At 41.9% G+C, this 27539-nt stretch overlaps 1 protein-coding gene across 1 annotated transcript in view; it reads left to right on the forward strand.

Moving 5' to 3' along the window:
• Positions 1 to 27539, forward strand: part of VPS13B (vacuolar protein sorting 13 homolog B) — a 553219-nt gene that overhangs the window by 327240 nt on the left and 198440 nt on the right. The window contains exons 31-33 of the mRNA XM_054984385.1: positions 2933 to 3136; positions 14667 to 14793; positions 18487 to 18630. Coding sequence (XP_054840360.1) covers positions 2933 to 3136; positions 14667 to 14793; positions 18487 to 18630 — 475 coding nt within the window. The remainder of the gene's footprint in view (positions 1 to 2932; positions 3137 to 14666; positions 14794 to 18486; positions 18631 to 27539) is intronic.

Consider the following 27539-nt stretch of genomic DNA (forward strand, 5'->3'; position numbering starts at 1 on the left):
TGTTTAGGAAGCTGAATTTTCAGTGGAGAAAGAGGTATTTGATGACTGGATGTGAGCCTCTTCTTCACTGCATAGGTACCTTCTTCTACTGTGGCAACAATCAAATATTTTCCTCTCTGGTCTCTAAATATTAGTGATTGCCAGACTGAACACCAAAGGGGTAGCTTATCCAAGCCAGAAGCAAGACTGGAGGCTGTTTTTAGCTAATTGAGATACACTGTGAAACTAAGAGTGGAGGGACAGATACTAAAGAACAGAGCATTTCTCCTCTACTGTCATTCATATAGACTGTGATTTCAGCACGATGATGTTTCTTCTCCATTTACAGCTTTGGACTAGTAGTCAATATTAGGACTGCCATAGGATTGTCATAGCCCCTGTCTATCTTACTTTACTTAACCTGAAACCTGAAAAATCCTCCAACAGAAGCATCTTAAGAAGGATAGTCTATGCCGCTTGCATTTTCCCACAGGCAGGAAACTGTCCCACTGATGATGGAGAGAAAATGATCAAAAGGTTGCAACCAAGAATATCCTGTGGCCACTGAGAAGGAAGTAAGAAGGCTCAAATAGCATTTCTTTATCCAGGAGGCCCAATATCATATTTTGTGAACTTTGACCTTAGGTTAACCTATCCTTAGGCTCCAGGGTTTTTCCTGGGCCATTAAAGGAAGCTGTGGTGAGGCCTCTTTTAAAGAAACCGTAGCTGGACCCCACTAACCTGGTCAATTACCGCCCAGTTTCGAACCTCCTGTTTCTGGGAAAGGTGATTGAACAGGCGGTGGGTGGAACAGTTGCAGGGCTTCCTGAAGGATGTCTCGGCCCTAGACCCCTTCCAGTCCAGGTTCCATCCGGGACATGGGACAGAGACGTTGCTGGTTGCCCTCACAGACGATCTTCGTAGACATCTGGATCGAGGTGGCTCGGCGCTGCTGATATTATTGGATCTGTCAGCAGCATTCGATACAGTCGATTACGATCTTCTAACTCACTGCCTCACCGACAGTGGCTTGTCTCTTTTCTCCATGGTCGGGGACAGAGGGTGGCACTTGCGAAGAAATTGTCATCCCACCACCCTTTGGTGTGTGGGGTCCCACAGGAAGCAATACTCTCCCCATTATTGTTTAACATCTATATTCGCCCCCTTGCCCAGTTGGTATGAAGTTTTGGACTTGGGTGTCATTAATATGCAGATGATACCCAGTTGTATCTGATGATGGACGGACGGCCCGGCTCAGCCCCAGATGTCCTGGAACATGCTTTTGCAGCCGTGACTGGTTGGGTGAAGCAGAGTCAGCTGAAACTGAACCCGACAAAGACAGAGGTCCTGTACTTGAGTCATGGGGGATTAGGTTCAGGACTCCGGCTCCCGGCCCTCAATGTGGCACTGTTAGTGCCATTTCTGATGGTTAAGTGCCTGGGGGTGATCTTGGATGCCTCCCTGAAAATGGAGGCACAGGTCACAGCGGTTGTCAGGTCCTCTTTTTTCCATCTGTGGCAGACCAGGCAACGTGTCCCTTACCTGTCAACCTATGACTTAACTACAGTGATCTAAGCATCAGTCATCTCTGGGCTAGATTACTGTAACTCGCTATAAGCAGGGCTGCCCTTGAACCTGACCCAGAGATTACAGCTGGTACAAAATGCAGCGGCGCATGTTATTACAAGAGTGCCAAATAAGGCACATATAACACTGTTCTTACACGAGCTGCATTGGTTGCCAGTGGAGTACCAGATTAGATTCAAGGTTCTGGTATTGACCTATAAGGCCCTGTGCGGACTGGGACCAGCATATCTACGGGACCGTCTCTCCCCATATATTCCCCAGAGGACACTCCGATCAGGGGACAAACAGCTGTTGGTGATCCGTGGCCCCAAGGAGGCCCGCCGAGCCTCGACTAGAGCCAGGGCCTTTTCGTTCCTGGCTCCCACCTGGTGGAACACTCTGTCTGCTGGAATCAGGGCCCGGCAGGACTTACTATCCTTCTGCCGGGCCTGCAGGACAGAGTTGTTCCATGAGGCATATGGCTGAGGCTGGGCCTCCACCGGCCTGAAAAGAGGGGTGTATAAAATTTTAACCCTCCCTGTGAACGCTGTCCACCATCCTGTTTTAAATGTGTATGGATTTTATTGTATTTTATTATGTTGTTTTTATTGTGTTTTGTATTTTAATATGTTGTTATCCGCCCTGAGCCTGCTCACGGGGAGGGCAGAATAGAAATTTGAAATAAATAAATAAATAATAAATAGGTCCTTTGAAAGATAAAGCCTTAAATTTTCAAGGCTTCTTTCACAAATTAACAATGAGAAAAATGTTTTAATTATTATTTCTTATCTCCTCCCTCCACTTCTGATCTGTAGAGTCTATAACATAGGAACAGCCCATTGGTAATTTGAATAAGTAAATCCCAATTTGTTTTGAGTAATTTGGGAGTGTGTATTTTTAGGAGATGTATATTATTTGAGGTGCATATTTTCCCATCAGTGAGGAGTTGCCTTTGCTACAAATGATTAGTGATGTTCTTGAAAGCACAGAAACTTTTAATGTTTTGAGAAGGCATAAAGCATGTAGTGAGATATTATTATGAAGATAAGAGAAAAAAAACCTGACATCTTAATGACCATAATAATGAATGTATTCTAAAATTGCTGTTCTGTACCATCTGTCATTAATATTCCAACCTTTCATGTCATTATTACAGGTTTCTTTCACAACTGCACAGAGAATGTATAAGGCAGTGGATGGCAACATATGCATTTAATATCCGTGATAGCCATCATTATGGGGTCCAAAGCTCTTTCACTGAATAGACTTAATTAACTTCATTAATTGGGCTTTCCCCCCCTGCCCCCAGCAGTATGGCCCTGAAATTTTCTTCAGTTGATAATATAAAGCTGAAAACAACTGAACTCTTTTCTTTCTGCCTTCATAGGAGAGCTTCAAATCTAGGAATTATTCGAGATCCTGGATCAGAGGTTGAAGACAGGCAATATCAAATAGATCTCCATTCCATCAACATTGGTACAGCTCAGTGGGATCAGTTGAAGCCAGAGAAAGAGAATGGCAAAGGAAGGACACTGCCAGAAAATGAAAGAAATTCTCAGAATCCAGCACTTGAATGGAATATGGCCAGTAGGTAAGGAACAAGTTTTATATTGTTGCTCCTAGATGTGAGTAAAAATAAAAGCCAAGTGATAGAAATAGCATCCTGTATATCTGAGCTAAACATTTTGGTATGTGTACATTCAAGTCTGTTTGCATTCCACAGCAAACGTATTTTCCATGAGCTAGTGACTAAATAGTACATTTCAAATTGTTGTTTGTAGTATTGTTACACTATAATTGCCATGCAGATAGAGTTATGTCTATATTTCCATAATAGCTTATTATATGGCCATAAAATTTGACTCCAGGCTGGAACCTGGCATTCACATTTCCAGCCTAGAAACAAGAGAGTTTTTATCCCCTTTGTAGTTTTACAGAGCTTGAACAAAACCATTTTAGACATTTTTAAGCCAGTAAAGGACAAAGATATTTTTCTTATTGGCACAAAACCAGGTTTTGTGCTTCTGTAAATGAAAACAGCTGCACTTTTTAAAATGACAAATTTCCGCTGATTTGTCAATATGCAAAGAAGGACTTCCAGCTCAAATATACTTAGAAATGTTACTTTGACATCTTCCATTTTATTATTCTGCCGCAGTGGGCTTTGATGCTTTTTCAGTTACATGTTATAGAAGCCTTGTGCAGATGATCTGCAGAACAATTTGGGCAGGGGGGAATTGAGCTTTTGCCCACTTGCCCCACCACTGACCATCATGACCTTCAGAGTAGATCCTAACAGAGAACATGTGGCCGTAGGAAGCCGAACCAGTGGTCCCAGTTTCCTTCCTCTTCTCACATATTAATTCTAATTGTCATAGCATCTGCACAGGATTCTTATGTCTGAAACGTACTAGAGGAGACACTGGGAATATAAGCAGTCATCGGAGACTCAGCATGAAGGCTCTTTTTTCATTAAGCCCCAAATTGATTTTACAAGATGCTTCAATATTGTAAGTCCAAAATTATCTATAGGAAGCAAGTAACAGTCATGCTGAGAGGATTTTCCTCCCATCTGACTTTATAATTTAAAGTCTAGTCCTTGATTTTTGGGGAAAGATTTTAAATGTAAGTATTTTGGGAAAGGAGGTTTCTTAAAACATAATACATCAAATGCAACTATTGTGCCTATATGTAATTCTTGAGAACTATTTTTTAAATCAAACAATAGCCTTTTAAAGATATTTTTAACAATGTTTTTGAGAACTTGATTGCCCAGTTTCAGTCTGGAGTGACTTTTAATAGCAGTGCTATAAACTTTAGGAAAGTGCAGTTTGCAATGGAAATGCTAATACTCCATTAACTCTAGCAGTGATCATGATAACTCTGTATCACGTGTGTTTGTAAAAACAAGCCACAGGTGAGGTCCCCATCTGATCCCCAGAAAAATTAAAGAGCTTTTAAAAGCTTTGTAAATGCATCACTGTTCTTTTCTATTAGAATTATCTGCTCGTTTTATTTTTTCTGTCTCTGAATCTCTTGATGTAGAACATCAAAACCTCCTTTGGTGTCTTCAGTTCAAGCACTTTATGAGTGGATCAATGACAATAGTTTAAATGATCAAGACATACTTCTGCTTTTATCAGAAAGGCTAGATAATGGTTAAAATATAGGAAAATTAGACCATGGTATGTTCCTGCTTGCAAGTGTTTTAATGTAGAGATTTGTTTCTTTATGGAAAGGTGTTTCCCAAAATTGTTTTTTTAAAAAACAGAAGTAAAAATGCAAGTATCACCAAGTTACCTATATGTCTTATGTTAATAGGTGCCTAGTATCCTTTGGAACTTTCTAGATATTGCTAAAGGACTTAGGCAAACGCTTGGTTCCAATATTATTTCGCCCCAGTAGAAATATATAACATGTTTAAAGTATAAGAATGGATGGAAAATCCAAGTGGTTTTTTTTTCTAGCAAAGCAAATACTGTTGGTTTCTCTGCTCTAATCTTTTTTGTAAAACTTCCTTGCACAGGCCTTTGTGAATCCATAACAGATAATTAATTTTTTAATTGGAAAATCATAAAACATTATTACATAAATACATTGAGCTAAATACTATCAGTATTACTACTTTTAATTACTATTGCACACACGCACACACACACATATATAGATGTGTCTCTGTGTGTGAAAATGAAAGGTCTTCGAACATTAACATTGTTAGGTTTTTGAAATGCTATTAAGGCTAACCTTTCATACAATTCTTTTTCTTTTTCATCTAATCTCTCTTTTCCGGAAGTCCTTGCAATTCTCTGGTAGTCCTAGGAGTGGGACAGTCCTTACTTTTGGGATATAGTTCCTCCTCTCCAGAGGCAGGGTCAGTCAGCTGATTTTGATCCCAGAGGGGAGGGGCTTGTCCCTGGAATCACCAGTCTTTCTGGCCCTGCCATCCGAGCAGGACGTCTTCAGCAATGCTCTGCAGAGCGCAGCGATCCTGGTGAAGAAGAAACTGCCAGAGATGAGCCAAAGGAAAGGAAAGGCCCTACTGCCTACCCTATTCCCGTTTCGCTCAGAGCGATGGCAAGCATTAGAGCCGATGGCCCTAGGTTACTCCTAGGTTCCACGGTGACAACCGCAAAACTCCACCAAGGTTCCCCATCTTTGGGTTAGGACGAACCCTCCCTCAGATGGCCAGAGGGTGCAGTGTTTCAGTCCGCGGTAGCCTGTTGTAGAGACCGATATTATCGGGAACTCCCTCAGCCTCCAGCAGCAGCAGAGGACCTGCTCCAACCCTGGCAGCCCCAACTGAACCGCAGTAAGACTGATCCTGCGGGAAACGGAGGCCGCAAAAGGAAGGAGGGAGGAGAAAAGAGTAGCAGAAGCCTCAGAGCCAGCTCGCCCTAAATAAAAGGGAGCCCTCCTTTGTTTCTTTTTCCTTTCAGCTGGGACTTGTGAGGTACACTTTCACTTTCGTTTCTCCTTCTGGCGGGAAAATTTCTATTGGCAGGAATGTCTGTAATGGCAAACCACAGCTGCAACCCGGGCCTCAGAGGGCTCAAAGCTGCATCCTAGTTGTGCCAGACTCACAGGCCCTGGCCCTCTTTTGGGCCTCTCAACAGGCCAGGGAAAGAGAAAAGACTCAAGGCCTTGGATGGCAGAATGTCAGCAAACGCAGGCCTAGCTACCTCCCAGGCCTCAAAGAGCATAAGCCTGCGGCCTGGACTTTCCAAACTCCCAGGCCTTGGCCCCCTCCTGGGCCTCTCCACAGGCCAGTGAAAGAGAAATGCCCAGGAGTTTGGATGGCAGAATGTCAGCAAAAGCAGGACTAGCCACTTCCCAGGCAGGGGTGGCGCCAGGGTTTCTGGAGCCCGTGGCTGCCTCTACGTGTGTGCCCCCCAGACTGCATGATGCATCACTGTGTGATGACATCATCACGCAGCAAGCCGGCCCCATTGGCCGGCGGGTGACTGAGATGGCATGGAGGCTGCCCGCGCTTACAGATGGGCATGGAGGGTGGCTGGGGAGGTTCTGCACGCTGCCCCAGACACCTGATGTGCCTGGCCCGCGGCTGCTACACCCAGCTGGGAGCGTGTGTTGGTGGTGGCGGTGGCGGCAGTGCGGGGCTGGCAGGCTGCAGCAGCTGCGGGCCAGGCACGCCAGCTATGTGGCATGCACCTCCGCCCCTGGCACCCCTTCTGGCACCCCCTGCGGTGCCTCAGTGCTCGTAGCGCCCGCATCACCACCTCAGTGGTGGTGCCGGCCCTGCTCCCAGGCCTCTAAAAGTGCAGGCCTGCGTCCTAGACTTTCCAAATTCCCAGGCCTCAGCCCCTTCTAGGCCTCTCAACAGGCCAGTGGAAGAGAAAAGGCCCAAGGGCCTGGACCAGTCAGGCAAGAATGCTTGGAAAATTTTCTGCTGCTGGTATGTCAACAAAGGCAGGCCTAGCCTCCTTCCAGGCCTCAGAGAGTGCAAGCGTGCGGCCTAAGCTTGCCCAGCTCCCAGGCCTCGGTCTTCTCCCAGGCCTCTCAAGAGACTAGTGAAAGGGAGAAGGTCTGAGGTTTTCATCCACTGGGCAAGGAAGCCTGTTGCTGTAATGTTGTGGTTAAGTGCTGGGCCATGAATTATTACCCTGCTGGTTCGAGTCCCATAATTGCTTGAACTCGGTGGCTGACCTTAGGTAAACCAGTCTCAATTACCTAGCAGTTCTGGGGGAATAATGATAATTCTGACCTTATAACAGCCCCTGACTTCATTAGTCCATGCAAGCCAGATCTCATCAGATCTCAGTTCCTCAGCAGGGTTGGCCTTGGTTAGCAATTGGATGGGAGACCTCCAAAAAACAGACCAGTGTTGCAGAGGCAACTATGACTGGATGATATTTTCCACCACTAACAGGAAAGAAATTACATGCCCCCTAGTTACTTAGTCGCAGCCATAGTTACTATTTAACAAACAAACTGGCATGGTCCAGGATGGAAATAAGGAATTCAAAGAGTTCCTGAAGGCACACCAATAAATAGTATAGTGGCTAGACTCTCAGATGGGCAAGAAAGGCATTCCAGTGTGGAGGTCTGACTCCAGATAGGTAAAGGAGTGCCCCCCCCAGATTAAAGAGGAGGCAAGGGCCAGTAAGAGCACGTATCTCAGTTAAGCCTTCAATCTAATGACCCTGAGCTATCAGTTTTCTCCCTCAGCCAAGAAGAAAGGGGAGCTGTTAAAAGAAAGGAAAATTCTTTAGAAGATCTTCCTCAGGAGCCGAACCCAAAAGACTCTTAAGGTGATGAGGATCCTGGAGTCTTCTCCCTTAAGGTCTAAGGGGTTGCAGAGAATCCTCCCTAGAATGAGGAATAACCCCATCAGGGATTCCCTTCCAGTAGTCTCTCATACTTGTAGAGGTCTAAGAGGGAAACGCTGGCAAAACTAACTACTCTTATTTCCTTTTCCACGCAAGTCTTATACATTAGTTCTGGGGGTTACTGAGAGGATCTGGTAACCAGCCTGCCATATAATCCTGTGCTGCCCTTTGACAAGGATGGACTACCTAGGATTCCAGCATCAAGTGGTTTGAACTGGCCATGCACCAAAAAATGGAAGTTTCCACTACATCCTTCATAGTATTGGTGACAGCTCCACTCCTTCCTAGAGTCACATTCTTTTGGGTCTCAGACCTGGCTGCAGTGAGCAGTAAACTCCTTTAAAGAGCCAAAGAGCAAAACTAAGAAAATGGCCCCGGCAATATACTATGCTGTGGTCAACAAGAACCATGGTTTTCAGGCAACCAGGCACAACACTTAGCTTAGAAAATGGAACATGGACCGTTTGCCCGAAAGCCAAAATAACCGCGGTTCCTTTCAAAGATAACAACCTGTCTGGAGAAACCCTGAATAAAGGAAAGCAGACCAAACATCGAGAGGAGGGTAGTACCTTCTCCCTCAACAAATCCGGTCAGAATACTAAAGGGCCAAGGAAGGCGCAAGGGTGTTTGTGGGATGCTTACAATGCTTGGCAAACCCTTCGCAGCTGTTAATAAAAAACAGGCGGGTGTTGGATACTGTGACCAGTGGAATTCAGTTCTGTGCCGCCTGGTCCCTTTTCCTCTAAATCCAAAGGAATTTGGTCAAATGAAATAGAAGCCTAGGAACAAGAAGGTCGGAATGAAAAGGCTAAAATTTGTCATGACTGCCGTTCAGAAGGGAGATTATCTGGCTTCCGTTGATCTCAGAGGCACTTCCAACATTGGGCCCTTTCCTTTAAGATGAAAATGCCACCTATGATGTTCATCAGAATCCTAGTAGCACTGATAGCATGGCTAGGCCATGGAGAGTGGCTCCTTTCCCATATCCAAACGACATCTTGACCTATGCACTTCAAAGATGCCTTTTGCCATACCATGGGCGTTAGATCACAAGAGTCCAAGATAGTTGAATTGCCAGAGATCCTCAAACAGGAAAACAACCAGTGGCTGTACCTCATTCAGTCCCACGATGGTGTCCCACTCAGGGAACCAGAGAGAACAGTGATGACCATGGACATGTCTTTGGGGATGGGGATCCCACACCCAAGGAAGAATGGCATAGGGTATCTGGCTGAAGGACAAGTGATCAACAGGGTAAACCTTTTGGAACTTGGAGCCATCAGACACGGTATGGTGAAATCTCAGAATCTTCCCACAGGTCACTATATGTTTATACAGAGGACAACTCTGAGGCGGACTGGCTAAGCCAGAAAGGAATGAACCAAGCAGAATGGATGCTATCCAGGGAGATTCCCCAACTGGTCTACCACAGTTTTTGACAAGGCACAAGAACAAGAAACTCTCAAACTGGAGGGATAGATGATGTGAGCAGCAGGCTGCCTTCACACGTCCTGTATGTCTTCCACAGTACAGCTATTGCACAGAGCTGTTCAGAAAATCACACTGTAAAGTGCAGAAGTGATGCTAATATCAACTTTCAATTCCAGAAAGACATGGTCTCAAAACCTGAAAAATCTTTCAACCATGGATCCCTTGCACCTCCACTGAAGAGGGCCCATTGATGCAGGGATCAATATGACACCCCAGACCAGCTCTGACAATCCTCACAGTGTGGAGGTCGAACACAAACAACTAATAGAGTTGGACTAAGCAGAAGGCATGATTGGTACTATGCTAACCTCCAGGAAGAGTTCCACAGAGCATATTAAAAATGTTCAGTTCCTAGAAGAGTGCATAGATAGAGTCATGTAACCTTTTGGGGCTAATTAGGGAGTTACTATCTTTCAAGAGGGTTGAAGAAAAGTCTTAATATCAGCACCCTTAGACAACAGGTAGTCACCATCCCAACAATTAGGGGTTCTAGGAAGTGACGTTCCCTTATATATCACCTTCATGGCAATGGATTCTAAAAGGGGACCTCATTGTCAAATCTTCAAAGGATTTGCTGGTTTTTCCCCACATGAAATCTTAATCTGGTGTTGAGAGCATAATACAAAAGATTCCTTGAGCCTATGACCTCATGTCCCCTAAAGGAACTGACCTTTAAAGCCATCTTTCAGATGAGAATAAAATCAGCTAGACAAGTGTCAGAATGGCAGGCACTAGCAGTAGACAGAGATCCATGCCCTTTCCTCCAAGATGGTACAGCAAGTTATGAACAAAAACAACTTTCTTCCAAACATGAACTCCATGTTTTCATAGGACAGAAGAGATAGTACTTCCCTCCTTCTAACCTAATCCAAAGCACGGAAAGGGGAAAAAAAACTCACTACCTTGATATACATAGAGATGTGAGATTCCACTTGGGCAGGACTAAACAGTTTTTCACAAGTCTGGGATGCTAGTTATGTGCTTGAAGAAAGTCCTCCTTGCGACATAGAGTGTCCTTTTCTTGGCTAAGTAGGTAAAGCAGAGGGTACATAATTCTGGCATGTCAAGCCAGAGGTCTGGGGATGCTCATAGATGTCAGGGCGCACTCACTATGGGAAACAGTTACACAGGCAGCCTATAAATCCCTTAGTTTTTAGAAACGGTTGATAAGGTGTTTACATGGAAATTGGTATATTCTCTCATCAAGAAATATAGGATAGATAAGTTGCCCTCCCCAGAGACAACCTTAAGCAGGAAGGTACTACAACATACCCTCTAGGCCTGGAAGCCGGACTACCCCCCTGGGGCACACTGCTCTTGTATGTCCCAAAAGTAAGGACTGACCCACTCCTAGGACCACCGGAGAATGGAAGATTTGTATTCGCTTACCATGAAGCTTCCTTTCACGGTGGTCCAGGAGTGGAGCAGTCCTGCCTACCCAAGTTTCTTGCAGGGCAGCTTCTAGGATTGGATGAAGAGCTAGGGCGATAGTCTTCCTCCCAGTGTATTCAAGGAAGGGACCTTTCTACTTATTTAAAAAAAATGTGGGGAGTTATTATTTTCCATCTTGGTATCATGATGGGGAGTCAGGGCTTGGGAACAGACTGATGATTCCAGGGACAAGCCCCTCCCCTCCAGGATCAAAATCAGCTGACTGACCCTGCCTTCGGAGAGGAGGAGCTATATCCCAAAAGTAAGGACTGCCCCACTTCTGGACCACTGAGAAAGGAAGCTTCACAGTAAGTGAATACAAATCTTCCATTCACAACATCTAGCAGACATGCAGCTGACACTGTATTAATACAGTGAATGTACTTTGAGCTAATCGGTCGATGATGCACATTTCACTGATTGTGGCGATATTGCATCAAAATTCTGTCACAAAAAAGAACATTTCCTTCACTGGTACTTTTCAGAGTCTAAAAATACTGGAAGGATATAGTAAGAGATCTGTTTCCTACATTATTTTTCTAAAATGGCTACCTGGCTACTTGGCCTTTTTCCTTTGCAGTGCAGGGCAGTAATATGCAGCACACTATATACGGTACATGGAAATAAAACTTCCAACCAACACTCCTTTTGTTGAACAAAATCATAAACTCCTTTACTTAAGTGCATATAATTGCTATGTGCAGACATACTGTATACCACCTGCCTTCTTGTTTTCTCAATGTCTTACTTTAAACAGATGTTCTTAAAAGAATACTATGAACAGTCATCTACTTTAATATTTTTGAAAGTCCTGTCTTTCTTTTAAAGCAATAAATATGTAACAGATGCCTAAGTGGGACCTGATACAGTGTGGTCATAGTACCATCATTACACCATTCCTCATTGAGGATGTTCATATGGTACACACCTGTGGCAATTTAGCAGAATACCTAAAAGTAGTACAGTGTGGAAAACTTAATAAAGAAAGTGCAGGTTTATTTCTTATTCTCTCCTTGGAATCACCAAGAGGAATACCTTGCTTTTGAAGACAGTTGTCTTCAGTTCTCTTTACACCTGCGTTTTTCCCAATACCTGCTTTAGTTTATTTCCTAAAGAATTCTGAAATGAAGCGAATGTTACCAGTAAGGAAATTGGTACTGATATGCTGTAGAAATGTGTCACTCAAACATTGAACATCCCTGCATCTCTCCATACACCATTTAATGTGTAAAATTTTATTAGTAACAATACCATAAGAGTGTAAATAAAAATAAAGATTGGAATCAGTGTAGCTTTTTGTTTATTACAGCATCAGACGTTTTATTTGTGTTAGTTTAAGCCACTATCGCAAATCTATTGTACAGATCTAATCTGAGATGTGTTTGTATAGAAAGCTCTTGAATATGTCTGGGTTGGTGTTGCTAGACATTCTGTAGCTCAGCAGTTGGGCACTGTTGTTTCGTTGTTTGTCAATAAGTGATAATTGGAATAACCAAAATACTAAGCAGTGAAAACTATACAAATACAGTTTATTTGAAAATGAAATGCCCAGAGGCTGCTTTAATCACACTTTCTTATATTTCATATGTAAGATGACTGATAGTAGAGAATGAATGAAAAACATTTGGTTTAAAGAAAATCTGGCTGAGACTAGGGTGATGCTGACTGGCAGGAAGAGGTATTGATAGAAGTAAAAAAAAAATCTGACAGCAGTTTCTCAGATGAAGCACTTGTTTGCATCAGATTTCCAGAGCTGGGCATTTCCAAGATTGCTTTCTCTTGCTAGACTGACAGCAATTTTAAAATGATTGTTTCACTTCTGTGCTCAATAGAATATGCCTGTCCAGTACAGTCCTTCATATGCTTATTCCAAAGGAACTCCCACTTTACTTGTGTGTGTTATGTGCTGTCAAGATGCCTCTGACCTATTGCTACCCTGTGAAGGAAAGACCTCCAAAATGTCCTGTTATTAACAGACTGTCATTAGGTTTTATACTTACTTAGTATGGTTTTATCCTAAGGAAGTGTGCACAGGATTGCAGCTATAGTTGTGTTACTCCTTTTGCCTTGCTGTGCACACTATGAAAGACAACTAAACTTTTCCCAGGAGTGGGGGAGTGTTAAACCACGAACTTTATCCACAGATAGCACAGTATTTTTATTACCATTGTATAAATACAGCAGCTACTGTAAAAGAAGTAAGTTCCTTTGAATAAAAGAATTATTTTAAAACCAATTGCCTCTGAGATTTATCTGCTTTGCCATTATATCTTGTACAGAATTTGAACCAGGACTGTACCTAGTGTGAGAATTATAATCCTAGGGGAAAAAAACCCTTCTTACTCAGTCCTGATTGTCAAAGATTCTCAAATTCATTAATTTGATGATAATAGCTTATAGGCAACTATTTAAGTATATTCCAAATGAGGAAACTTTTCCCAGTGAAGAGATGCAATTTTTATTTCAGAAGCGTAGGGAGCAAGTTAGGGAGCCATAGGGATGAGACTGATTTACTGATGACAATATAATTACTAACAAATGATAGTATAATTACTAACAATTAGTACTGTATATTCAGCCAGGCAATGAGCAATGAGCTAGGAAAGACACTAGGTTATGTCTTTCCACATTTCCCCCCATCCCCTCTGCACTAGACAGCTTCATTGGTTGTTCAGTCAAGAGAGATTTTGGGATGTAGTCTGGAGGACAGCAGGGAATCACTATGAATTGTGCTATATACAGTCAACAGCGATCTGCGGTCACTGCCTTAGGAAAATGTGCTGCTGGAAATAAGAGAATTTTTTGTTAGCTTCTGTTGATTATAGCTGTGTATTCAAGTCTAGTTCTCACTGTTGTTTCCATGAGCCCCCAAGTCTGGTTGGAATTGATAATATGGAAAATTATAAAGGTGGATTTCTCTGTGTTAACTGGCCTGAAGTTGTTCACTGCTAAGTTGCCCCTTGAGTGATCACCAGGTTCCCATGTTGTATGTGAAAGAGTGCTCCTGACTCTTCTGTGTTTGAGGGGTGGATCTATCTTCCATTCAGATGCTTCCATGAACAGAGTATTTGATACGACTGGCAAGACCTTGGCTCAGCCATAAACCTCTGTGGGCGACCATGGACCAGTTCTTACATGTCTCTGTGTAATCTACCTCAAATGATGCTTGAAAGTTAAAAAGGAGGGATATACTTATTGTATGTATGCCACCTTGACCTTTTTGAGGAATAGTGTGATGAAAATATAATAACGAGTTGATAATAATTGCTGTTTTCAAGTTGGTGTTTTTCTGTCCCTAATATAAAGCATAGTTGCTGACCTATTTTGAAGAAGAATCTTTTCAGTAGTTCATTAGCTCTGCAGTTGGGAGAACAGTATGCACTTGTCTTGATCCAAAACCCAAATAGAAGCGTATTCTTATTAATGTCTATAATGTTCCCATTTGAGTGTAACTGAGCATAATGTTGCCTTCTTCTTTCCTCTCCCCTCTCTTTCCCTCTGTGTCTTAGGCGGGGGAGTGTAAATGATAAGGACCACCATCTTGAGGAGTGTTTGTTATTGTGATTTTAAATTGTATTTGATGTTTGATGTAACCCACCCTGAGCCTGCTTGTGGGGAGGGTGGGATAGAAGTTGAATAAAAATAATAATAATAATAATAAAAGTAGTAGTAGTAGTAGTAGTAGTAGTAGTAGTAGTAGTAGTAGTAGTAGTAGTAGTAGTAATGAAGCACTCAAAAGAGGTGTTCCTAGTGTATATTGAGCTCAAAGCTCTAGTTCAGGATCATTCTTCACCTTCTGAAAACACTGAGGAAGAGTTCTCTGGTATATAAGCTATATTTTTTTTCTTTCAGCATAAGGCGACAACAAGAGCGGAGAGCTATTTTAACTCCAATCTTAACAGACTTTACAGTACGAATAACCGCAGCTCCTGCCATCATTTTCACGAAAGTAATTTCACCAGAGAATTTGCATACAGAGGTTAGTATTTGATTTTAGAAAAATTTCCTTATACGTCTTTTATAGTACATTTATTTTCTGATAGCAACTCTTTTCTATAGTTAAAATGCAACATTAAATGGTATTATAAATAGTATTCCTGCTATCAAATACCTGGTTTTTCAAAGGCATCTGTCTTTTATGATTCTTGTATATAGAGCTGATATGATGCTGGTTACTCTATAATATAATAACAATGATACCTGCTGAATGTGTGCATATTATTATTTTGCTTTGTTACTTTAATGCTTTAAATCAAACTTAGAGTCAAACTAGATTATATCGTGACCCCAGATCTGCCCAGGGGATGCAACACCATGCTATAGCCTGGTTTTTCCTTTTTTAAAAATTGCCACAGGAGCCTGAACCTGCCTGGGAAAGGCCGTGTACTCAAGTCCCAGAGACAGAAAGCAGTGTTTTCTGTCTCCAGAGTCTTGCGTACTCATTTGCTGGGGGTGCATATTCCCATACACTTGATGGAATAGAAATGCACATTATCTTCTTCCCATTGTAATGCAATTTGAATCTGCACAGAGTAGCAAGGAGGATCTCTGTGTGGATTTCCTTTTGTAAGGAACGGAAGTAATAAAACAATAAATAATACAAATTTAAAACAATGAATGAATGATTTTTAAAAAAAATTCAACAGGACTAATTGTCCTGAAGTAAAACAGCGTTTAAAATCAGCAGTCAGCAAAACCAGCCATGAAAGTGGCTGGTTAAAAACATCAACAAGTGGATAAAACAAGTCAGGATCAATAAAATGAGAAAGGGTGGGATAAAACTCCAAAAAGAGTTGGATAAAACTCCAGTTTAAAGTATTGTTAAATAGGAGATTATTAACGTGGTCCCTACATGCTACTGTAGGCACCAGCTGAGCTACAAGGCAGCTACAAAGCCTTGGGATCGTGACCTTAACTGGTGAGCTGGACAATATGGGAGAACAAAATCCTTCAGGTTCTCCAGTCCCAAGCTTTAAAGTCAGCACCAGCACTTTTACTTGTGTCTAGTAACAAGCAGTCCGTTAGTGCAGTCTTTCAACACAAGGGTGATACAAGACCTGTATCCATTTCCCTGACAGCATCCTGGCCACCATATTTTGGACCGGTTAATGTTTCCAGACAGTTTTCAAAGGCAACACCATGTAAACCAAATTACTGTAATCAACTGTTGATCTGATCAGAGCATATTTCACCATAGCCAAATCACACCATTCAAGGAACTGTTCCAGCCTGTCATGTCAGTCAAAGCCAATAAAAGGCACTACATATCACAGAGCAGATCTGTGATTCCAAATGAATGTGAGGATCCAGCAGCATCCCCTAACTATGAACACGTTCTTTTCAGGAGAGACTGCAGCCTCTTCTGTAACAGGCTGGCTGTGTAGTCACTTCCTATTGACCAGTTCTCTGGACCAAACTATGGTTTATTGGCTCTTGTTGCTACCATTACTTTATCAAATTCACAGTAGTTCAGTTATCTGCAGTTTCCCAAATATTTCAAGGTATTCTGTCTTGAATAGGGTTTTGATTTTACTTTTTTTTGCAGTTCCTAAGCAAGGTCCAGTTGAGAGCTATTCCCTCAAGACCTTTTTTCCCCTTTGCATGCTGCTTTCCTCTCCCCTCCCCAGTGTGGAGAGAGAACCATTCCAAGTATAGTGTTGCTCTTGTTTCCCCTAAGCCACCTCCACCAGAGAAAAAGCAACATAGTGACTCATTCAAATCCCTCATAAAACATTGAGGAAGTAGTCAGGTATTTTGCTTGAATAAAAGATAGGCTAATGGAGGCCTTGCCTGTACGAGGAGCTATATAAGAATTTAGAAGGAAGAGCTGATAGGTTTGGCAGTTAATAGGTTTGACAACATGTGATAAAAAGGACTGATAGAGACTGAATGTGGATGTGTCAGCACTTAACTTTGTCTACTGAAGCCAGCAAATAAAACACTGCTATATATACATCAGGCAACTGGTTCCATAATATGAATTTATCCATGATAGAAGGCTTTTCAGACAGCCTGTTGGTCATCTGTTCCAGTACAAGTGATACTCAGTGGCTCAGGCCTTGTCACCTGTGGCTCTTCTGAGCACCATTCCCCAGTGTGGCACCAGCCCCATGTTTCAGGAAAGGGGATAAGGCTCTTGCCAAGTAAGGCTTGTGGTTGGCAGTTGGTTCCCACCTTGAAACAGCCACCCCCAGAGGAATGGGTAAGCTGCGAGCTTCCCTGAGGTGCAGGCTTCATGCCAGGGATGGAAGTAACTGTTTTGGATGATGATAATTGCAAATGTGGCTGTCCATGGAGTGAGTACCATTTATCTAATAAAACCTTGGTATAATGTCTCATGGCCTCTAAATTTGGTAGACTTATGTAGTTACCCCAGATTCCAAGCTACACTGTGGAATGTCTCATAGATAAGCTTATTTTGCATGTCCAGCATAATATTTTAAAAGTCCAGTTTTAAAACAGAACTTCATATTTATCCCTCTGAGCAGTAGTTGCCATAAGCCAAACTTGGAAATGAAATCTCAGATCTGTTTGATGAAGTGTCTGGAGCAGCCCAGCAAAGACTCAGTACTATTTGCTGGTGCCCATGGGAGAAGATGAGAGAGGCAGAATTTGAGGCTACCCAGCAGTGCCACATGTGCCTTGATTCTGCTTCTTGTTACAGCCTTACTACAAGCAATACTTACTCTAGATTGGTTCCAGTCTCTTAACCTCACTAGGATAGGAATCTAATTTTAATATCTTAAATCCTTTGACTAAAGAAGCCAGAATTAAACCTGGGACATAAACATGCAAAACTGGTGTCCTTCTCTATAATGTTGACTTCTATTGCAAATATCCAGAAATAAGAAGGAACATATTAGATAAGTTGCACAGCTGCTGAGCTGTAGAGAAAGCATTCAGTAGAAAGTAACATGAATTTTATTGTTGCTCTTATTAAAGAACGTAAATGTCTTAGCTAGGCAAATTCTCCATGAATCTATTCCCTAGGTGACATTCCATGAAGAAGGGAGAAGTCTACTTTAGATTACCAAGAACTTGAATGCTTATACACATGTTCTTCATGTCAAAGGGGGATGAGTTCTTGCTTAGTAAGCAAACCTGTTTTTCTCCTGCTTTCCGTCTCTGAAATTGCCAACAATTCTCTTTAATGTATAATAGCAGCCATAGACTAATGGTCCTCAGACTCTAACTATTGAACTGCCAAGATGTCAGCTGTGGTTTACAATCAGTTACATATCAAGTAAGCTTGAGTTGCAACACACAATTTCTTTATAAAACAAGATTTTCCAAAATGTGTGTCTGTCTGTAAGATTGGAGAAAAGGGTAAGTGGAGTCCCAGCCAAGAAAATGAAAAAGGCTCTGACAGCTCAGAATTTGATGCAACAAAGAAACAGGACCTCACACATGAAACAAACAAAATGTATCTTAATCATCAAATATCCTGTTGGAAGCATCGTGGTATTTTATCCCATCACTCCCCCACCTGATTTCCTTTTACAGATGGCGTATAGTACTTTTTTTTTGCCTGAAGAGATAAGAAAACATTAATAGTCCCAATTTAGAAAGTATAAATAGTGTACAGTGGTGCTTGGTTAAAAAAGAAAATTACATAATTTCCTAGAAACAGCTGGTATCCATTCACTATGCTTTATAAACTTGTTTTTCACAGGAGATTTTAGTTTGTGGCCATTCTTTGGAAGTGAATATGACAACAAGCTTGGACTTCTTCCTCAGTGTGGCTCAAGTACAACTTCTACAGCAATTAATACAAGCGAATATGGTTGCTTTGGAACCGTCCAGTAAAGCTGCAGAGGTAACATATACTAAGCTTTCTTTCAGAGCTATTGCAATGTATATTGCTATTTTTCTTTAGAAAATTGTGTTTGTATCAGCATACTTTGGTGATAAAGATATATTATGCACATTTTAAAGGATGTCACTAAAAATAGAATCCCTGTGCCAGTTCTTCCCCATGAAGTGTAGGCTTGCCTTACACTGTCCCTGTGATATAATGTCCTTACATTGTGACTTTAGCCCTCTCTTCTCCACATTATCATCTGCCACTGATTACAGTAGGGGGGAAAATCTCACTGTGATGACAGGCTGTCACAGCATCTGTGTATCTATACATTATAAGGGACGTGACTAAACATTTGCAGTGGAATCCTTGTAGCATTTATAGTATTCTTTGTAGTCTCTCTGCTTTACACTAATGGGGTTCTGCACCTCAGCAGAGCCACAGTACATAAATTCGTAGAGCTAGCTTTTAGAAAGAGAAGAACTGAGAGATGCAGCTCCAGTTGTGCATGCTGAAGGAGGGAGGATTTGTACCTTCCTGTTCAGTTCTTTTTCATCTGCTGCAGCAGTGTTACAGAAGTCCTCAGGCCCACATCTTCCCAACTCCACAGCCTCATAGACAGAGAGGGCCACATTCTTTGGATGTAAAAGCACTGTCATTATTCCTGAACAGAACTGCCTCCTTCAAAAAAAGTTGTTACCTCTTTTGGTGCTGCTCGGTCCTAAGGAAGGATCACACTGTGGCCTCACAGTGTTTCAGCAACTGATTCACAGATACCATTGAACTCTGCTATGAAGTAGCCAATGGGCATTTTCCTGAGACAGCATTCATTTCATCAGAGCTGATGCAATGGTCCTCTCCTCCTGCAGAAGAATTCCTCTTCCTGAATTCCTCAGACCTGGGCTCAGCTTTCCAGTTTTGGGAGGCACTGATGCTCTGAAGGCCAGAGTAGATACCTCCTTTGGTGGAGCAGCGATCAACTCTCTTTTCTCCTGAAAGCACCTATACCCACCTCAATTTAGTTCTACTTTACAAGTTTACACTAGCAGTGTGAGACACAGAGACTATGAAGAAGAAACAGATTGTTTATTTGCAACTGTTAGTCTTCAGGTGGTCATAGGGTTGCCAGTCCCCTGCTGGGGGTGCAGAATCCCCCGCTCCCACCCTCCGCCCCCACTTACCTGGCTGGTGGGGGAGGCACGGACCTCCCGGGGGTGCACTCCCGGGTGGCAGATCGGACCGGATCGGGCCACTGCGGAGTGGGGAAGCACTCCTGTGCTCTGCAGCAGCCGAATCCAGGCCAATTCAGGCCAGGTTCGGGCTAGATCGGGCCGCTGTGGAGGACAGGAGTGCTCCCACACTCCACAACGGCTCATTCCAGGCAGATTTGGACCCAAATCAGCCCGGATTGGCCTGGAACTGGCTGGATTAGGCTGCTGCAAAGCGCAGGAGCAATCCCGTGCTCCGAATCGAGCCCAATTCAGCCCTCCCCCCACAGAGCATAAGAGAGCTCCCAGGGTGGCCGCAGCCCACATGATGAGTCACTTCCCAGAAGTGATGTCATTGTATGGGCGCACATTGTGCACACATGAAAGACAACAGAGCAGGTAGATGTCGGGTACCCCACCTGCCGCCAGGAAGACAGGAAGCCTGGCAACCCTAGGTGGTCATCTCTGTATTCATATGATCTGCCCACTTTCCCTGCAAAAGGTGCCTTTAGCATCTTGCAGAATACATTCTGGTAGGAACTGAGTGGGAAGGTGTGATTCCTTTCCTTTAGGCATGCACAGTCAGATCTGGGTCTCTGAGGAGTGAGGGGTTTTTTGTGCCTAAAAGATAGCTCTAGAAGTTTCCAAATTGTACCTCATTGCAGCTGCAAAACATGAACACTTACGTGATTACCTGAAGAAGAACAGTTACGGGTAAGCATATTTCTGAAGGGTTCCCCCCCCCCCAGCATTTTATTCACAAGTTGCTAATCACAGTAAAATTGTCTTGAAAAATCTTCCGGTGTTCAAAGACAAAATCCCTTTGGATAAGATGCAGTCTATAGGATCTTTAGTTGTTGTAGATTTTCCAGGCTGTATGGCCGTGGTCTTGGCATTGTAGTTCTTGACGTTTCACCAGCAGCTGTGACTGACATCTTCAGAGGTGTAGCACCGAAAGACAGAGATCTCTCAGTGTCAATGTGACACTAGGTCAATGTGACACATTGACACTGAGAGATCTCTGCCTTTCAGTGCTGCACCTCTGAAGATGCCAGTCACAGCTGCTGGCGAAACATCAGGAACTACAATGCCAAGACTACAGCCATACAGCCCGGAAAATCTACAACAACTAACATTCTCCGGCTGTGAAAGCCTTCGACAATAAGTCTATAGGATCAATTAAAACCTTTGAGAGCCACATAGGTATGAGTGTACCTACCCTGAAGTAATTAATTTACATTCAGGTCTTAACAACTTTTCTCAAGTTCTCTTTAGTTGTTATACATCTGTCTCGTTCTCCCTTGGAAAGCTCAGAACTACCACTGATACTCCAGAGTAGCTGCCAATTTAAGCACTGATCAGGCTCATGCTTGCTTAGTTTCAGTACTATAGTATTCATAACAATTTGAAATAGATTTAAGATTATGAACCTAATCCTACCAAGTGAAGTTGATTAAGCTGAACAATTACAGTCTAGATGTCAATAGCAGGAAGTAGCTATGGGAAGCATATACTCCTTTAACACAGAAGACCAGTTGTTTCATTATTGCCAAAAGGCTAAACAGAAGACACACAGTACAGTTTTTTCTTGGATCCTGTGCAAGCAGAAGGGCCTCTTTTGGAAGTCAGTTTTGAGATTAAGTATACTATGGGAATATTTGCAATAAATAACAAGGCACTGTTTCCCATCTCTTAGTGGAATGGATAGAATCATAAAGTTGAACATATGCCCAGAATTTTAATTTAGGGATGTGTTGTTCAAAAATTCTGCACTTTGGCTGTAGAGCAGGCAAAGTTGACAATGAAAATAATTTTAAAAATTATTTGCATAGCACTTTATTATATCCAGATAATGTCCTAAACTATGGTTGTTGTGGATTTTCCGGGCTGTATAGCCACGGCTATAATGCCCGGAAAATCCACAACAACCATCATTCTCCGGCTGTGAAAGCCTTCGACAATATATCAATGTCCTAAACTCTTTTAATTCCTTTGTTGATTATTATAGATATATTCAAGTAAAAAAAGGATAGGTTGAAATTGTGCTGTAGAAAAGCTGAGTACTAGGAAGTTCTCCTGCACAAATCCTTGCATGGAGCTTGCAGAGTAGAACTTGATAGATTGCATGCTTTGTATGGAGAATATAGTCATATGGTAAGATGGGTTTAAGTACCAAGATATGTTGCATGGGCCATAGGAAGTACTCGTTTCCAGTTCTTAATTTAGTTGAGTTTAAACAACCCAGCATGACATTTGCGAATATTTTTCTTGTGAAACAAATGTAGCATAATGTTCTCTCTATATATAAAGACAAGTGTCCTAACTGACTCATCAACACCCAGCCCAAACCCCTGGACCTAGAAACATGAAATTTGGGGAGAACATTCCTTTCATGATGTAAATACCCATTAAGAAGGGACTTTAAGAAATTCGCCCTCTAAGGGGGTAAAAAGGGGTAAAATGTGTTTTCCCAAAGGGATACAACTTCCCTGTGTGGCTGGCAGGCTACTGCCTGCTTGCACCCCCGTCCACTGCCAGCTCAGCCACTCTTCCATGATTGGGCCAGCCTTTCAAGATCATTTGCATATGTGGGCTGATTGGTCCTCACCTCCCACATTCTAAACAGTATGCAGTTGCTGTTGTGAGTCATTGAATGTGTCCTGGGAAAAAATGCACCTCCCAGTCTTCCCCTAAATGTTCACTCAGGTTGCCAATCTCCCTGTGGGGCCTGGCTTTCCTGTGTGGCTGGCAGGTTCCTGACGGCTTGCGATCCCCTCTCTCTGATTGGTCAGCTGTGGAATTCTGTGTTCTAAGGTAAAAATCAGGTCAAGAAAACTGCAGACAGTTGAAGAAAGGCAGTAACTGGATTTAAAGTAGTTAAATACCATAGCAAAAGCACGAGTATCATGTATAAGGATCAATCAATACAGTCAAGGACCAGCACAGAACGTCCAAAATTGTTCCTTTGAATAAAACACATAAAATTGCAACACATAAAGCATAATTTATACATAATTCACACATAAAATTATTTGGAAATGAGTATGTGTTAAAAATCAATTATACTTCATGCTGTTTCCTTATGAATTTCACACACTGCGGCAGGGAATCTAGCACAAGGAGCAGTAATCGATTGGCACCTAAAAGCAGTTTCCTGGTAAGTTCCGAGTCAGAACAACCCAGAAACCTACCTAGCAAAGGAAAAATAAACTTTGCTCGAATATCCACATAGAATCAAAAATAGAGCAAAACACACTCATTTGTCTCCACCATGCCCTCACCACAAGGGCAGACCCTCTCACATATAGGAATCTTTCTATAATGCCCCTCCATCACTGGCAAGGGGAGTATATTCCACCTGGCTAATGAGAACGCCCCACGATGGGTGGAGGTCTCTAGTAACAAAAGGTAGGCACCTGGGGCTACAACATATCTGGTATTCTCAGAAGCCAGAAAATTTGAAACCCTATTAATATCTTCCAACCATTCGATGTCTAACACCCACTGCTTGATGGAGGCCTTTACTTGGTCTGATCCCATTGTTAACAGTTTCTAGGCAGAGGCCTAGGATGGTTAATTTATAAAGGACTGCCTTTAGCCAGGAAGATCAAAAGCAATCTCGAAGAATTAATGATGTTTAAACCTTGGGGCAAATAATTCAACATAGGTAAAGGTAAAGGTAGTCCCCTGTGCAAGCACCGAGTCACTACTGACCCATGGGGGATGTTGCATCGCGACGTATTCTTGGCAGACTTTTTAGGGGGTGGTTTGCCATTTCCTTACCCAGTCATCTATACTTTACCCCTAGGAAACTGGCTACTCATTTTACTGACCTCAGAAGGACAGAAGGCTGAGTCAACCTTGAGCTGGCTACCTGAACCCAGCTTCCGCCAGGATCGAACTCAGGTCATGAGCAGAGCTTGGGCTGCAGTACTGCAGCTTACCACTCTGTGCCACCCAGATATTAATGGTGGCAAGACTTACCGTGGCCTTCATTTTAATCATACCAGACTCAAAGCACAGGCTCATATTTGGAATACATCGGGGGAAGCCAAATGCTAATCTTAAAAATTTCGGTTATACTCTTTCTAACGGGGCAAAGAAATAAGATGGAGAGCCTAATATCGTCCCATACAGTAGCTGAGATACAATTTTGAACTGATATAATGTAAGAGCCACTGGTATATAATCCCCTCCTTTAGTATGAAAAAATCTTAATATAACCTGTGCAGATTTTTGGCCAGTGACAACAGCCTGCTCATGATGGGCCCCAGACGATTGTAACATCACCCCTAGATACTTAACTCATCACCTGTCCCACCCTATGCCCTTGCTTTATATTTATAGTCCAAGCCCTCATACCAAATGACATGACTTTGGTTTTTTTTTAGTTGATCTCTAACTGCTTTTCATTGCAAAATTGGCTAAAGGCCTTCAAGGCCCTTCTGAGGCCCACGGGGGTTCCAGTTAATAGTTCTGTGTCATCGGCATACAATAAGGCTGAAATCTTCTGTTCAGCTAAGGTGGGAGGGTGAGTATGTAAGACTAAACATTATTCTTTTGGGATAACTAATGAGGAATAAATAATACAAAGGATAGGCTAAGTAGAAGGAACCTGGAAATCAGTAAAATGTCTGACAGTAGGCAATGGTAATAACAATAGTAACTTGCATTCCAAAGCCCACCATTGTTTAGAAAGCAACATGGACTTACTGTGTACATGGGAGAGGCTGATGTCTCAGGTTATTAATGAACCTCTGCCAAAAATATTGATTTGTTTGACACCATGATTAACTCTTGAAGAATCAAACGTCCCTTTGGGATCAGAGACAGCATTATACCTGTCCATTCATATCTAGCGTGGCTAACGTATGACTTGTAACAAAACCTATTACAATTATTGACTTGCCAAACAAGTTGACAGAAACCACAATCCAGCAAAGGAGAGACGTAACAGGTCAAAATAATGAGATGGAGGCTTTCAAGTGATTCACCTTTAAACAGGTCTTGTGCCCAACAATCAAACTGCAATCAAAATGACATCATAAGTACTTTTTAAAAAATCATTTTTGCATAGAGACTATTTGTGTAATTGTTTTGGTCTTTAGCAGCATTGTTACTTTCTTTTATCCTTTTTTCCTGGGAGTTGTATACATTATTTGTTGGCAGGAGGATTTTGTTTTCCTGTTACTCCCCCTCACAGCCATGGTTCTCTTCCCTGAGGAATGAGCAGCCAGAAGAGTAAGAAATACAGGCTATAGGTTTTCCAACTCCTATTAGAATTTCCATCACATATCTTTCACCAGCAAAGACCATCTTCTGTTATATGAATTCCAAACACCTCCTCCAGCAGGCAGCCCTTTGAAGCATCCACAAACTCAGTTCAAAGGAAAACAACAAAAATACTCAGGGCTTTTGTCTGATTTATGATCAAGGTTTTTGAAGGTGTGTGTGTGTATGTGTATACATACACACAAACACCTTCAAAAACCGTGTGTGTGTGTGTGTGTGTGTGTGTGTTATATAGTTTGTCTAAGAAATGACAAATGGGGGGGGGGAGCTATAAATCTGCAAAATATGAGCAGGATGTAAACACCAAGAAAAAAAGGGGAAGGGCAAAATTATTACTAGATCTCAGATGCTGACTTTTGAAATGGTTTAGTGAAAAGATCAGGAACCCTTTATTATACTACAATTTGTTCCACAAGAAACTTTTTAGCAAATATCATATCAGGTTGTTCAAGCTCCACTGAATCACATGCTGGAAATCAAATACTTCAGAGTATCTTCATTGTCCTTCCTACTCTATACAACTCTGTATTCAGTTGGTTGGATCCAGACTAATACTGTGGGTAAAAGGACTTCCAGAAATGAAGTGCAGTTTTCCCAGCTTCCTTCTCCCATAGCAGCGTGAAATCCCCCTCAATCCAGTAATGGGAGTTTTCTCTCTCCCAAGAACAGGATTTGGGGGATATTTCAAGCTGCTGTGGGAGCAGGGAGGTGGGGAAATTGCAGTCTTTGGGCAGAAATCCTTGTGCTCGCAGAAACATCTAGTTTGGATCCCAGCCAGTATATCTATAATATATATGCTTTTGCCTGAATTTCAACATTTGGAATGAAGGAAACGGTCACGCTCAGGTCACTCTCATCGTAATTTAGAAACAAACAGCTTGTTTTCAGTAAATTAAGGGGAGTCTATCTGGCTTTCTTGCTGTCAGGTCCTCTATGTATGACCCAAAAAGGAGTAAACTTTCCTTATAAAAGGATAAAACAGTAAAAAAACCAGTTTAAAAAACCTACTGATACATTACAATAATTAATAAGCTTATTTTAAAATTTGAGAGGATAAGCTGTGTTAAATTTGAAAGCAGCAATTACTTTGTTCATAAATATCAAGTAATCCATATTAAGCCATCATCCCCAAGTACCAGATGTAAAGAATAACACATGTATACTTTTAAAACCAGAGTGACAGAGCAAATTAAATGTTTATATTTTAACAAAATAAAAAACATATTGTGTAAGGGCTAGGGAAAACCACATAATTACTGCCAAAGTTGGTTGCTCTTTGATCTAGCTAGGTGCTAAAGAACAGACATTATTTTATGCAAATATAACATCGATTGTGTGCTACCTCATGCTACAGTTCTCATATCCAGGATGGTTTTATGATTCATTTCCCTAACATTTCCATTCTCTTCAGAGCTTTCATTTTACATTTTGGAGGGGAGAATAAAGAAGTGTCTGTGGATTTTTTAGTTTCAATTAACATATCAAAGATCAGAGTTCTGTTGAGTTAACACATGTTCCACAAAGTTAACTTTGCTTACTTAAGTAATACAGAACCAATCTAAATAACCAGACTTTATATATAACTTCATGGAAGAAATATTTGTAGACAACACACAATTTCTGTACTAGGATTGTTTTATATTTATCAATACTTTAATGTGCAATAAATGGATATTCTTTCAGTTATCTTCATTGTATCAGACCTTCTATGTATGTAGTTACAGAGAGCAAGTTTTCAGTGTGATATCTTCATCACACTGGATATTAAGATACTCTCTCCCCCCTTCTCCAAGGAAACAAACCTATTTTTGCCTCTATGGTCAGTCCACGTCTGCAGTTTGTTAATAGTTTTTAAAGTGGAATGGAGGAGATGTAATTCATATAGGTAGGTTAGGCTGGGATAAAAAGGTTTTAGTGGCAGATGGATGTATTTTTCCCTTTGAAAATATAAAAACCAGTTTGACTCATACACATTTGTTACATTCTCTTTCAGTGGTTAGCTGCTCTTCATTTCTTGTTAATATGACCTGATTTAAACATGTGATTAGCAAGGCAGAATAACTTGCCCATGTGATACTGCATAAATTCAGTGTTTGATTTGAACTGGGCTACTGCCTTGGAAAAGCAGCTATAAATAGTCAGTTAGTATGTCAGAGATCCATAGGTCAGGCAGGCAGGTCTGCCTGGAGGTCCCACAGGCCACCATCTCACACCATCCAGATTCATCCCAAACATCATATGAAAAAGATTACATTACTTGTCAGACTCCATGGACCCACAAGCAGATGTTACAGTGACATGCTAATTAAGCATGTATAACTGCTCTGCACCCTGCGCTAAGTAACATGCCAATATCATGTTTGGATCAGACAAAATTGCATATAGTGGGAAAACTTATTGACAATCTGCTGAACAACGGCATTT

This window comes from Eublepharis macularius, chromosome 7 (genome assembly GCF_028583425.1).
Source record: "Eublepharis macularius isolate TG4126 chromosome 7, MPM_Emac_v1.0, whole genome shotgun sequence".
Taxonomy (NCBI): Eukaryota; Metazoa; Chordata; class Lepidosauria; order Squamata; family Eublepharidae; genus Eublepharis; species Eublepharis macularius.